General features: G+C 37.4%; 3 protein-coding genes and 1 long non-coding RNA gene across 4 annotated transcripts; 1 reads left to right on the top strand and 3 right to left on the bottom strand.

The window, feature by feature from the left end:
* Window positions 1-631: 631 nt before the first annotated feature.
* LOC121209485 (uncharacterized) lies at window positions 632-1,695 on the top strand. The gene is made up of 2 exons (XR_005904610.1): window positions 632-1,070; window positions 1,332-1,695. It is a non-coding gene; the product is annotated as an uncharacterized lncRNA (long non-coding RNA).
* Window positions 1,696-4,735: 3,040 nt separating this feature from the next.
* On the bottom strand, window positions 4,736-5,341 carry LOC107960956 (uncharacterized). Its single transcript, XM_041084418.1, has one exon. It carries the CDS (start codon window positions 5,339-5,341, stop codon window positions 4,736-4,738), a length of 606 nt encoding a protein of 201 aa, XP_040940352.1.
* A 5,723-nt stretch (window positions 5,342-11,064) lies between these two features.
* Window positions 11,065-12,804, bottom strand: LOC107941267 (uncharacterized). Its single transcript, XM_016874823.2, has 3 exons — window positions 12,555-12,804; window positions 12,265-12,452; window positions 11,065-12,222 (listed from the first exon to the last, which is right to left on the bottom strand). Exons 1-3 carry the CDS (start codon window positions 12,802-12,804, stop codon window positions 11,065-11,067), a joined length of 1,596 nt encoding a protein of 531 aa, XP_016730312.2.
* Window positions 12,805-12,963: 159 nt separating this feature from the next.
* On the bottom strand, window positions 12,964-13,776 carry LOC107941266 (uncharacterized). Its single transcript, XM_016874822.1, has one exon. It carries the CDS (start codon window positions 13,774-13,776, stop codon window positions 12,964-12,966), a length of 813 nt encoding a protein of 270 aa, XP_016730311.1.
* Between the last annotated feature and the right edge of the window lie 633 nt (window positions 13,777-14,409).

The raw sequence follows: 14,409 nt of genomic DNA, 5'->3' as shown, positions 1-14,409 counted from the left end.
TCACCCAAATAAAATATAACAAGTTTTTTAAAATAAAATAAATAATAGGAAAAAGAAAATTTGGAAATATAACTACATAAACTATAAGAAAATTTTAAAAGAATAATAAATATAAGAATTTTAAAAAAATAAATATGGGAAAAAAATAATATATCAAATAGTAATGTACAAATGAATTTTTAAAATAAATATTATAAAGTAAATAATTTGAATGAAAGCTTGAATTGTATCAAAATAAAAAATAAGAAAAAAATAATATATGTAGCATAAATGAAATTTCAAAAAAATAATATGCATAAAAGATTAAAAGTAAATAATATACAAAGTAATATATACACAGGAAAAGCTAAATATAAATAATACATATAGTAGTAATAATAATATATAAATGTATTTCATATAAACAGGTACGCACATGAAAAAAAAATAATCACAAAAGTATGAAATCAAAATAATATGTTGAAACATGATTATTCTAAAAAAATAACTGAAATTTAATTGAGAGGAAAAAAACAAAATCCAAAGGACAATTTTTAAGTAAAACAAATTATTAAAACAAAATTTTGGACTAAAATTAAATGCGTATAAATGTTCGAGGTCTAAAATTAAAAATGCCCCAAATCTTAAAATACTGCACTAAAAGGGGAGGGCCAAATTGAAATAGCGCACAGGTTACAGGGATAAATTTAAATAATTTAAGAAACTTAACATGGCCCGATTGAAGACTAGCGCAAAGGTGGGGCCTGATTGCGCAAATTACCCATTGAAAGGTACAATGCGCGTGGATCCAGGCCAAAAGGCGCACTAATTCCATTCCCCAATGCTGCTTTGTTTCCTTACCCACTGAAACATATTTGTTTCCTTTTATTTTAACCTTAAAAAAAACTTTTAGAACACCCAAAAATTTAAAGCATCACCCTCCTTATTCATTTTTAAAAACAGAGTGAAAGCTCTCCACACGAACGCCAAATTCGGCGAGAAAGAAGGCCACTATTATAGCCATGGACGAAATCCCCTGCCTGAATCTTCACATTTCCCAGGCATTCGGGTTCTAAATCACTAAGACCCAGGTAAAACCTTCTCTTTAATTCTTGTTTCAAATATATTTGCATAAAACCCAGTAAATAAATAAGAAAGAAAAAAGAAACATAAATATAAAGCAAAAAAACCCAAAGAAAAAGTAAATTAACCTTTAGAACTTTGAGTTTGATTTTTTTATTGATTCCTCTTTTGTGTGTATTCTCTATTTTCTCAAAAAAAAATCCCCTTTTGCATTGTTTTTGAAGGCTTTTATAACCTTTTTTTTTTACAACTGATTTTCGTATTTGTAGGTTCGATTAAGCACGTCTCTGATGTGGGCTAGTAGTGGAGCGTACGGCTCGGTGGAGGCGAGCGACGTGCGGGGAGGTGCGCTGGGCGTGGGCACGAGCAACAGCTTGCCTGAGGGTTTTCCTTTTGCTGGAAAAAGAAATTAAGTTATTATGCTAAAAACTTGGGCTAGGGTTTAGTCTATTTTTTGTATTTTGGGCTTAAAACTGGACTGTTTGGTTCTTTGGTTTGGGGGTTGTATTTTGGGTTTTAACAGGTTTTGGGCCGGGCAAAAAATTAGGTCCAACAGCTGCCCTTCTTTGCTCATTATCATGTAACGAGAATAGAGTAAAGACTTAGAAGGGCCAATTTTGCCCGGTCCTGTCAGATCTTGGCTTATTGGTATAACCTTATCACAGCCCACTGCATCCTATTGCTTCCAAATGCCTCATAGATGTTTCATGAAGATATGATTTGTTGAAACTTTATATGCTCCGCTTTTGCTCTGCTAAGCTAAGATCTGTAATTTTAGCCTGTTACCCTACTGCTTAGGGGATTAAGGCGAGTCTTCGACCTGCTCCACCACTACTCGGAGAGTTAGGATCTGTAAATTTTAGCCTGTTACCCTACTGCTTAGAGGGTTAAAGCGGATCTTCGACCTGCTCCACCACTGCTCGGAGAGCCAGGATCTGTAAATTTTAGCCTGCTCCACTTCTACTTAGTGAAGATAAGGCTGGTGGCTGAAATCTGCTCCATTGCCGATACATGGAGATAAGATTCACCAAAATTTGATCTGCTCCGCTCCTACTCAGCGAAGATAAGATCTAGTATTTAGCCTGCTCCACTCCTACTCGGTGAAGATAAGGCTGATAATTGGAATCTGCTCCATCGTCGGTACGTGGAGATAAGATTCACCAAAATTTGATCTGCTCCGCTCCTGCTCAGCGAATATAAGATCTGGTATTTAGCCTGTTCCACTCCTGCTCAGTGAAGATAAGGTTGATAATTGGAATCTGCTCCATCGCCGGTACGTGGAGATAAGATTCACCAAAATTTGATCTGCTCCGCTCCTGCTCAGCGAAGATAAAATTTGGTATTTAGCCTGCTCCACTCCTGCTCAGTGAAGATAAGGCTAATAATTGGAATCTACTTCATCGCCGGTACGTGGAGATAAGATTCACCAAAATTTGATCTGCTCCGCTTCTGCTCAGCGAATATAAGATCTGGTATTTAGCCTGCTCCACTCCTGCTCAGTAAAGATAAGGCTGATAATTGGAATCTGCTCCATCGCCGGTACGTGGAGATAAGATTCACCAAAATTTGATCTGCTCCACTCCTACTCAGCGAAGATAAGATCTGGTATTTAGCCTGCTCCACTCTTGCTCAGTGAAGATAAGGCTGATGATATCTGTAATCCTGCTACATTGTCCACTGGGGAATCCATCTGTAGAAGAGTGATATGCTTATGCTAGATGATTAAGATGCCATGATTAATATGAATCAAATGCTCCTAACTACATGTATTATGGATGTTAAGTGCACAAAATGCAAAATGTCATGAGAATGATCCATTTTTAATTTTTGGGTTGTCATCGCTCGTTGTTTACTAAGGTAACATCCCTGACATATGCCTTCTTGTTCAGCTCGGTAGAAGAGGACTTAAAGACGCGGCTAATCCATTATTTCTCACACATTTCTAGCCCTTTTAAGCTCAGCGAGTTCTAAATAATTGTCCTATTTCAGGTTCTCGTATTGTTTAGAAACCTTTCAGAGTAATATGCAAAACCTTCTTTTGAGAGCGTTATTAGTTCATTAATCATTATTTCAATAAAAATACTTAAAAAGATTTTAATGATAGGTAGAACTGAAATTTATTCGAGTCAAAATTTGAAAAAGATGTATCAACAAAGAAAGCAGCCATTGTTTGAGATACAAAAACAAATGAAAAGGAACAAAATAGGTGCCCCAGATTTCGCAGTTTGAGCTTCTCTGCACGAACTCCTCAAGGACCTTTTTAAATTTGGCACGCACTCAAAGGATCTATAGCATTTTGTTGATGCCCCAAGATGTAGCTTATCTCCTCTTTGTCGATTCAAGTGTAGTGAGACTGCCGCTTGCCCCAGTTTGGATCGAAATTTGAATTGCCCTTCGCGGGTTTTCAATTCAAAACCCCTTTAGTCTCAAGGCGCCCTTTTACTGGTTTTCACCTTGGCTCTCCTTTTTTTTTGGCACCTTTTACGGGTTTTCACCTCAACTGCTTCAAGCAAAATATCTTTTGACAGAATCTAAATTTATCGGGTTAGGCAAGCTCTTGCTATTCATCTCTGCTAGTATCAATGCCCCTCCAGAGAAAGCCTTTTTTACCACATACGGTCATTCCCAATTTGGCATCCATTTCCCCCTGAAATCTTTTTGCATAGGGAGAATCTTTTTCAATACTAAGTCTCCCTCATGGAACACCCTAGAGCGAACTTTTTTGTTATAGGCTCGCATCATTCTCCTCTCGTACATTTGACCATGACGAATAGCCTTCAGCCTCTTCTCTTCAATCAAGTTTAGTTGATCGTAACGAGATTGGATCCATTCTACTTCGTCTAACTCCAGCTCTGATAAAACTCGGAGAGAAGGGATTTCGACCTCAATAGGTAAAACTGCCTCCATCCCATAAACCAATGAGAAAGGTGTTGCCCCGGTAGAAGTTCTAACAGATGTCCGATAAGCATAAAGGGAAAATGGGAGCTTTTCATGCCAATCTTTGTAAGTCTCCGCCATCTTTCCCACAATCTTCTTGATATTCTTATTAGCTGCCTCAACCGCCCCATTCATTTTTGGGCGGTATGGTGATGAGTTGTGATGTTTAATGTTGAACTGACTGCAGACTTCTGCTATTGCGCTATTGTTCAGATTCAACGCGTTGTCAGATACGATTCTTTCTGGCATACCATAATAACATACGATCTCCTTATTCAGGAACTTGCTGACCGCTGACTTTGTGACATTAGCGTACAAAACAGCTTCACCCATTTGGTAAAGTAGTTAATAACCACAAAAATGAATCGATGTCCGTTGGAAGCCTTTGGCGAAATTAGCCCAATGACGTCCATGCCCCACATTGAGAATGGCCATAGGGAAGTCATAACATGAAGGGGTGAAGGAGGCACATGGATCTTGTCTCCATAAATTTGACACTTATGGCACTTCTTAGTGTAATTGATGCAATCTCCTTCCATTGTAGACCGGTAATATCCGAATCTCATAATTTGTCGAGCCATTGTGAAACCATTGGCATGTGTCCCACAGACACCATCATGGACTTCCTCTAGAATTTTCTTTACCTCAACAGCGTCAACACATCTTAGCAGCACCTGATCCTTTCTCTTCTTATATAAGACCTCACCGTCTAGGACATAGTCACTGGCTAACCTCCTCAATGTTTTTTTATCATTTTCGGTTGCTTGATCTGGTACGCACGGCTCTTCACATATTGTAAGTCATGATACCAAGGATGATCATCTCTCTCTTCCTCTTCATCGACATTACAGCAGTGAGCTGGAGCCTCACAAATACTCATCTGAATTGGCTTCATATCCTCCTGTTCATTTACTTTGATCATGGAAGTTAGTGTAGCCAAGGCGTTAGCCATCTGATTCTCGTCTCGCGGGAGGTAATGAAAGGTAATATCATCAAACTCTTCAATTAACTCCAGGATTAACTTTCGGTAACTGATCAATTTGGGATCTCTCGTTTCCCACTCACCTTTAAGCTGATAAATTACCAATGCAGAATCTCCATACACTTCTAATACTTTGATTTCGAGGTCTATAGCTGCCCGAATTCCCATAATACATGCCTCGTATTCTACCATGTTGTTTGTGCAGTTAAAATCCAGCTTGCAAGTGAATGGATAATGATCTCCATTTGGGAATATCAGTACTGCCCCAACTCCATTTCCAACGGCATTTGATGCTCCGTCAAAATTTAATTTCCAAGAATGATCTTCAGGCATGTCTCCTTCAGCGATTACTACATACATTAGATATTCATTGGTGAAATTGAAATTCAAAGGTTCATAGTCCTCCAAAGCTCTACTGGCTAGGAAGTCTGCTATTGTACTCCCCTTCACAGCTTTTTGGTTTACATAGACTATGTCAAATTCAGAGGGCAGAATCTGCCATCGGGCCATCCTTCTATTTAAAGCGGTTGACTCCATCATGTATTTGAGAGGGTCTAGCTTTGAGATTAGCCAAGTTGTATGGTACAACATATATTGCCTCAACCTTCGTGTTGTCCAAACCAAAGCACAGCACAGCTTCTCAATTGGCGGATACCTCCTTTCACACTTAGTGAATTTTTTACTGAGGTAATATATCGCTTCTTTTCTCCAAGTCTCATCGTGTTGGTCGAGCACACGATGAATTATCAAATACTGTTAAGTACAGTATCAATGGTCTACCAGAGCTTGGTGGTGTTAGCACTGGGGGACTGAACAAATACTGTTTAACCTTTTCAAAGGTTTTTTGGCATTCATCATCCCATACCCCAGGATTGTGCTTTTTAAGAAGACGGAATATGGGGTCACACTTCTCAGTCAATTGCGAAATAAACCGTGCGATGTAGTTTAGTCTCTCTAGGAAACCTCAGACTTCTTTCTGAGTTCGTGGCGGAGGCAGCTCCTTTATAGCCTTGACTTTATCAAGGTCAACTTCTATTCCCTTCTCATTGACTACGAAGCCGAGTAACTTTTCGGATCTAGCTCCGAAGGTGCATTTTGATGAATTAAGCTTTAATTGGAATTTTCTCAACCTCAAGAACAATTTTCTCAACACTCGCACATGCTCCTCTTCGGTTCGGGATTTTGCAATCATATCGTTAACGTATACCTCAATTTTCTTGTGCATCATGTCATGGAACAAGCTTACCATGGGTCTTTGGTATGTGGCTCCCTCATTTTTCAACCCGAAGGACATCACCTTGTAGCAAAACATTCCCCATAAAGTTATGAATGTGGTTTTTTCCATGTCCTCAGGATGCATCTTGATCTGATTGTACCCGGAAAACCCATCCATGAAAGAGAGCAGTGAATAGCCTACCGTATTATCCACTAGAGTGTCTATGTGAGGCAATGGAAAGTTATCCTTTGGGCTGACCTTGTTTAAATCTCTGTAATCTACACGCATCCGCACTTTCCCATCTTTCTTAGGGACAGGGACGACGTTGGCCACCTATTTTGAATAATTGACCACATGTAGGAATCCGGCATTAAATTGCTTATTGACTTCTTCCTTTATTTTTATCGCTACATCGGGTCTCATCCTTCGGAGCTTCTGCTGAACTAGCTTGTACTCATTTTTTGTAGGGACACGATACACTGCGATATCAGTACTTAGACCAGGCATATCCTGGTATGACCATGCAAAGACGTCCTTGAATTCTTGCAACAGCTCAATGAGGTTCTGTATTGTTTTTTCGTTAACGCAAGTGCCAAATTTAACTTCCTTCCCCTCTTCCAGGGCCACAATCGCAGTAGTCTCTTTGTGTGGCAAGATCTGTTCCTCTTCTCGCTCCACCATCCTTAACAAATAGGGAGATAAACCACAATCCTCATTCTTTTCAAAATCTTGAAATCCCTCAAAGCACATGTCTCGCTCAAAAGGAGACTCCGGGCTCGCATCAGCATTACTCGTGACGTTGACATCCGGGGGCCTATTATGAGTATAAGAGAATCCCAAAGAAAACAAAATGAATAATTCCTTTGTATGGTATGATTGTGTATGAAATGAAAAGGAAGAAAGAATAATTGCTCGAACTGATATATGAAAATGCATTTTTTATTGAAAATAATAATGTTTGAACATGAGCCTATTTCATAAAAGATTCTTATTGTCCCTAGGCTAGAAGACAACATGTGGGTTTTGAATATTACTTTACGTTAGCTCTAAAGACTACAGGAATTTCTTCCTCAGTCCAGTTATCCAAAACACTCCCAGGCTCATACGGGCAAATGTCTGATAAATTCCTTTCCATTGCTTCCTCTTCAAATGTGGCGTTGATGCTCCAAATTCCCATCGCATCTTCAGCCATTCATTCTTTCACCTTATGCTGTATGGAATGAATAAACCCTCCAGATACAAATGTTTGGGTAATGTGGGGGAAGTTCATCGGTTCCCACCTAACTTCTGTTCCACTCAATCTCGCTCTCCGCTGTTCTTGTTTCCTTTCAAACTCCTTCTTCACTTGGCTTGCATCTGGCGTGAATCCCAAACCGAAGCTATCCCACTTGCCAACCAAGACTGGCACTCTAACTTGTCCACGGAGGTGCCTCCCGAGTCCTCTGCCAGGTAACGCCCCTTTCCCAACTGTCAGCTGCAGGCTCATTTTCGTAGCCCCTAATATCTTAGGTATCGGAATCCTGCTTCCTTCAGCTATAAATGTTGCGTTTACAAACTCTAACGATCGAAATGAACATTCAACCGCTTCGGTGTCATTCTCTACGTAAGGTGCATCACTGGTAACTGATTGTAACGTCCCCTAACCCTATACTGTCGCCGGAACAGGGTTACGAGACATTACCAGTCAGTACGGTCTAATTTCAGTCATTAATTAAAATAAATATTCACACTCATCCTAGTTTTAAGATGTCGTCCCTTTAATGGGCCCTCGCGGTCCAATATGGACAGTAAATTCAATTTGAAACTAATTTAGAATTAATACGATTTTTTTTTCAAAATTCATACTATATACCATTGCCAACCATAATTTACTTATTTAATCAATACTTTTACAACTTAAATGACTCTTATTAAACATCCTAGGTACATGCCATTATCAATACTCAACATACTTTACCTCATTGAATTCGGGATCAGCCTGGAATGCTGATTCAACAGTCTAGCCTTAACTTAATCTGCGCACGGAAACAAACCGTACGCTGAGTATACACTCAGTGGTATTTCTATAATCTGAACACTCAAACAATTATAAAACATATTAATTTATATATATTTAACTATTCAAACTCAATGAGAATTCAAACATTCACTTTCCAACCATTGTTTTGGTCTACTTTAAATTTCAAATCATTTATTAATTTCAATAGCAATTAATCAATCAGTAATGTTCATTAATAATCAGAACAATTATTTATTCAATAACAGCCACTTATTCGGTAACAATCAATTATTCAATAATAATCAGTTGTTCAGTATCAATCAACTGATCGGTTATCCAGTAACAGTCAATTATTCAGTAAAAATCAGATATATAGTAACAATTAAATTATTCAGTAACAGTCGATCTTTTCAGTTCCTTTATTTACCCCTATTAACATGACTCGGACTCTGATAGATACGTGGATTCCTCTCAAACACACCAGAATATCCAACCCAAACATACCAGAATATCCAACCCAAATACACCCGGAATACTATAAATCCTTCATAACACACCAGTATATCATATCCTCCCAAACACACCAATAAGGCATTAAATGCCTCTTCGGATAAACCGAAGTATATAATAACAGAAACATCTTCTCGGCCGAACTACAAATCTCCTCATCACATCACAAATCCAATGGCATTCCATTTGTATCCAATCTGGTCCGATACTGTTAATAGGGTATTTGATTTACTTTCTCAATTTAATAAATCTTTCATCAATATACTATTCTAATAATCACATATATTCACACATTTTCATAATTTCATACATTTACATTCAATTCAACAAATATATTTCAATTATTCACATTAATTCATAATTCAATACAACTCAATTCACTTTTCAATATCAATATTCAATTATCACAAATCTCATATATTCATATCAATTCCCTCATATTCTAATCAATATAATTTTTCAATATAACATTTATTCAATATTCAAATTTTACATAAATCATATATATAATATATATTTCAATCAATATAAATTCAATCAAAATGATTTCAATCAATATAAATTTGATAAATTCATCACATACCAAAATCAATCCATTTCAATTGTAAAACATCATAATTCTAACACTAACAATTGTCATATGTATATAAATATAAAAAATAATGACTGAGTTCGGATTATAGAAATACAAACCGAAATTTTCGAGCTAACTCCTGTTGACTTTGTCTTGTCCTTTCTTAGCTGGGATTTTCAGTACCACATTGACTACGAAATTAATACAATTCATAATCATTAATACATTACTAATTTATATCTTGAGTTACAAAATTCTAAATTAAGATCCGTTAATTTTTCCTGAAACTAGACTCATAAATCTTCTTACCATAAAATTTTCAGAATTTTTGGTTTAGCCATTAAGTACAATTTATTCTTTAATTTCACCCCTATTCTGCTGTCTGACAGTTTCAACCCTTCTTCACTAAAAATTAATTATCTCAAAGTACAGAACTATTCTCGTTGATTTCTCCTAAAAATAGACTCATTAGGGAGTCTAAACATATAACTTTAACCCTCTAATTATTTTTCTCCAATTTTTGGTGATTTTCCAAAGTCAGAACAGGGGAACCCGAATTCATTCTGACCTTGTCTCACAAAATTCATTATATCTCATAATTTACAATTCAATTGCTTAAACCCTTTCTTTTATAAGAAACTAGACTCAATAAGTTTTAATTCCATATTTTATTCATCCTTTAATTCAATTTCTACATTTTTTGGTGATTTTTCAAACTTAGACTACTGCTGCTGTCCAAAATAGTCTTAGTGCAAAATGTTGATTTTCTACTTTTAATTTCAATTTAATCCTAACTAAATTCACTTACTTTTCTATCTTAATTCATACTTTATTTCTACTCAATTTTTAACCAAAATTAGACATAATTATCTAGTTTTTCATCATAAAACCATAATTTCGAAATTCTTTCAATTTAGTCCTTAAAGTATAAAACTTATGAATCACTTTACAATTCAATCCTTATTTCATTTCTAACTTGAATTTCTATCAATTTAGCCTTTAATTCATCATTTTACTCAACATGAACAATATTTATAAATCTAATAACTTTCAAAATATCAACTTAATTTCATCAAAACTTTGTTCTAAAGCTTTTAAAACATCAAAATTAAGTAAAAAGGGCTAAATTGACATACCTATTAAAGTTTAAAGCTTCAAAACCTTGATTTTCCCTTTTCTCCCTTTCTTTCTTTCCTTTCTTTCTCCCCTGTTCTTCTCTGTTTCTGTTTCGTTTGCTTTGTTTTTCTTTTCATTTCTTTTATTTCCTTTATTTCTTTATTTCATTTCTTTATTTTATTATTAAACTATTATAATATTTATTATTTATACATGTGTATATTTATTAATACACATGTATTAATTTTTCACCTTACACTTGTCATAACTTTTATTTAATTAATTAATTAATATAAAATAATATTAATATATTATACTTTAATTATTATTATTTTACTTATATAATAAGTAAATACACATGTATAATACATGTGTACCATTTATATTTGTACACATTTAACTTATTTTAACCATACATTTGTCACCCCTTTTTGGCTTATTTCCTATTTAGTCCCTTCACTTTTCTTTATTCTATAATTAAACTTTCACACTTAATTCAATTTAATCCTTTCCACTAATTACTCTTAATTAAGCTAAATTTACTTAATTAAAGTCTAATTAACCACTCAATTGACTTCGTAAATATTTTAAATAAATATTTACGAATCTATTTTTTTAGAAATGGAGACCCAAAAATTACTTTCTCGATAACCGTAAAATTTGGGTCATTACACTGACGCAATAATGTCCTCCTCCGCATTTATTGTTATTAGCCATCCCTCAGTAACCATCTTTAGCTTCTGGTGTAGCGAGGATGGCACTGCCCCAACTGAATGAATCCAAGGTCTTCTTAATAGACAATTATAGGAAGGCTTAATATCCATTACGAAGAAATCGACCTCATACGTGTTTCGGCCAATCTGAAGAGGTACCTCTATCTTTCCCATTACTTTTCTTTCTGTGCCATCAAATGCTCTTACTATGTTTTGACACGTCTTCATATGGGAACTGTCTATAGGTAAACGGTTTAACGTAGCCCAAGGCAATACGTTCAATGCGGACCCATTATCAACTAGTACTCTGGGTAGCGTATACCCCTTGCAACGTGTAGTGACATGCAGAGCCTGAGTAGACCCCCTACCCCCTGGCGGTATCTCATTATCGCTGAAGGAGATGAAATTGTCAGTGCTTATGTTGCCGACGAGACGATCCAATTTGTTAACCGAAATGTCATCCGCAACATAGGTTTTGTTCAACACTTTCGTCAATGCGTTGCGGTGGACCTCTGAATTTAACAGCAGAGCCAATACAAATATGCGATCCGGTTGTTGGTGTAGTTGTTCCACAACACTATACTCGCTGTGCTTTAGGTACTTCAAGAACTTCTTGGCTTCATTTTCCATTACTGGCTCATTAACTAGTGGTTCTGATCTCTCTATTTCTTGCTTGAGCATGATGGGTTTCCCTTTTGCTGGTTCGGCTTCTGTGTTTGGCGTGTTAATCAAACCTTCCTTCTCTGAAACTGCTATACTACAATTATAATTCCAAGGCACCCTATGGTTATCTTTATAAAGGGAAGCTGTTGGCTTCCGGATTATAACTCTTGGTGTAACTTTTGCTTCTACTTCACTAATTCTGGGCTTCGAAATAATTATCACTAGACGGCTGGTTCTGCAGTCTTCTTCACTTGACTCTCCTCCTAGAGAGCATACATCCTCCTCTTCAACAGACTCAAGGAACTCCAATTCCTTATTATCCATTAGACCATGTACTAGGGCCTTGAACTCAATACAATTCTGGATCTCGTGATCTTTCTCATGATCGAACTCACAGTAGTTCCGTGTATCTTGGATTTTATCCCCCAACCCCTGCGGGGCTAAACCTCTCTTCTACATTTCCTACCAAACTAGCTTCAATGGGGTTCTCACCTCCGCGATATTCAGCTTGACTTTCCTCCCCATATTCTCAATTATCGCGTTTACCCCTTTATCAGCATGACTGGGCAACGGATTTCCCGTACCAGGTGTATCATCGAATTTTACGACACCTGCTTTGATAAGCCTTTCCACGCACCTTTTGAACGAGGTACAGTTTTCTATCGAGTGCCCCGTAATCCCTGCGTGGTATTTGCACTAAGCATTTGCGTCGTACCACTTAGGGTGTGGGGGTTGCAACGGTTCTAAGTGGAAAGGAACCACTACATGTACATTAAACAGACTTTTGTACAACTCCCTATATGTCACTGGTATAGGAGTGAATTGAAACTTCTCTGTATTCTGTCTCGTGTTAGGCTCCCGCATCGGTGAGGCCTGCTGGCCTGTGACCATCGCCCTTAACTGATTAACAGTGGGAGGTTTTGCGTAGCCTGAGCTTACATTACCTACTTCATTCTCTCTTTTCCTCGGGGTTGGCCTTCTCGTGTTTTCCCCAACTACTATCTTACCCGATCTTATGGTATTTTCTATCATTTCGCTAGATATTACTATGTCCGCGAAACTCTTGGTTGCGTTACCTAACATGTGAGTAATGAAAGGCGCCTTCAATGTATTGATGAAGAGCATGGTTATTTCTTTTTCTAGCAACGGTGGTTGGACCTGTGTAGTGACCTCTCTCCATCTCTGAGCATACTACCGGAAGCTTTCGCTTGGCTTCTTCTCTATATGCTGGAGTGTGATCCGGTCAGGTGCTATATCCGTTATATGGCCATACTGCTTCATGAAGGCCTGAGCTAGGTCCTTCCACGACTTGACTTGGGTCTTACTCAATTGATTGTACCATTTCGCTGCAACCCCACTCAAACTGTCCTGAAAACAATGGATCAACAGTTGATCGTTGTTGACATACCCCGTCATCCTTCGACAAAACATCGTAATATGAGCCTCAAGACAGCTGGTTCCGTTATATCTTTCAAACTCCAGCATTTTAAACTTCGGGGGAAGTACTAAGTCTGGGACCAAACTCAATTTTTTTGTATCGATTCCGCAGTAATGATCAGCATTCTCAAACTCCTTGAACTTTTCCTCCAACCATTTGCGTCGATCCTCAAATTGTTTTGGGACCTCAGCCATTGTCTTTTCTACCTCTGTTGCGTTGTCGAAGTCAGGGACCTGGGGGTTTGCCAGATTATCTCTAGGGTTGGTGCTCGATCCTGCTGGGAAGTTTACTGGTGTCGAGGTACCAGTTTGATAAAGAGGTTGGACATTAACAGACACCTTTGGTGGTTGTGTTTGCATGTTCACTGGCGCAAAACTTGTAGGACAAGCGGAATCTTCATTGTCATTTCCCGTCTCCCCCATAGGGCATTTTCCTTTGTCATACCCTCCTTTAAATAGCTGTGTCAGCTGGCTTATCATGTTGTTTTGTGATTCCAGCATGTTTCTCTGCGACTTCAGCATTTGGTCTCTCATTTCCTGCTGGATCTTAGCCAGCTGCTCTTGCATCTGAGCCTACAGTTGCTCTTGTATCTCCTTTTGCATTTGCTCAAGCCTCTAATCCATATCCTTTATTTTCCTTCGTGTGTAGTACCGGTGTTCCAGGGTAACTAGATAAATAGCCATTAATTAATAGGGTTCTTTTGTGTATATAATGTTATGCGATGCAATGCAATGCAAATGCATGACATGAATGCAAAAAGGAGACGTCGATTCGAATTCAATTTCATTTAGAAAACTTCACTGAAAAACAAAATCTTTTACATAAAATGAATTACATATACGGTCTTGCCCTAACACCCAAAGCTTTTACTTTCCTAAGAAGGCAGGCTAACTCTCGCCCTTGATTTGACTCTAACTCATATTTAACTCCTAGCACATCTGCTTGGACCGCCAAAGTCTGTAAATGATCAGCCACCTCTCGTATCTGAGCTATAGCTTCGCCCATTAAGTAATCCCTATTTCGGACCTAATCCTGAGATCGGTGAAGTTGCTCCCCTAATTGCTCATTATTCGTTTCCAATAATTCAATTTGATATTCATAGTTCTGAAGTGTAGTCTCAAGTTATTCTACTTTCCCCTTCAAATTCTCGATCTTACTTAGGCTAGCCCTTAATTCAATCACTGAGTTACGATTTCGAT

The sequence above is a fragment of the Gossypium hirsutum genome, chromosome A02 (assembly GCF_007990345.1).
Source record: "Gossypium hirsutum isolate 1008001.06 chromosome A02, Gossypium_hirsutum_v2.1, whole genome shotgun sequence".
NCBI lineage: Eukaryota > Viridiplantae > Streptophyta > Magnoliopsida > Malvales > Malvaceae > Gossypium > Gossypium hirsutum.
The sequence above is the reverse complement of the archived record's forward strand: the minus strand, read 5'-3'. Positions and strand labels throughout refer to the sequence as shown.

Excerpts from the sequence above, each read along its gene's own strand:
- LOC107941267 (XM_016874823.2), bottom strand. The coding sequence starts at position 12,804 with ATGATAGAAAATACCATAAGATCGGGTAAGATAGTAGTTGGGGAAAAC. Across the intron at positions 12,453-12,554 it reads ATATAGGGAGTTGTACAAAA|GGATTACGGGGCACTCGATA; the intron begins GTCTGTTTAATG and ends AATACCACGCAG. Across the intron at positions 12,223-12,264 it reads TCAAGCTGAATATCGCGGAG|AGAGGTTTAGCCCCGCAGGG; the intron begins GTGAGAACCCCA and ends GAAATGTAGAAG.
- LOC107960956 (XM_041084418.1), bottom strand. The coding sequence starts at position 5,341 with ATGTATGTAGTAATCGCTGAAGGAGACATGCCTGAAGATCATTCTTGG.
- LOC107941266 (XM_016874822.1), bottom strand. The coding sequence starts at position 13,776 with ATGCAAGAGCAGCTGGCTAAGATCCAGCAGGAAATGAGAGACCAAATG.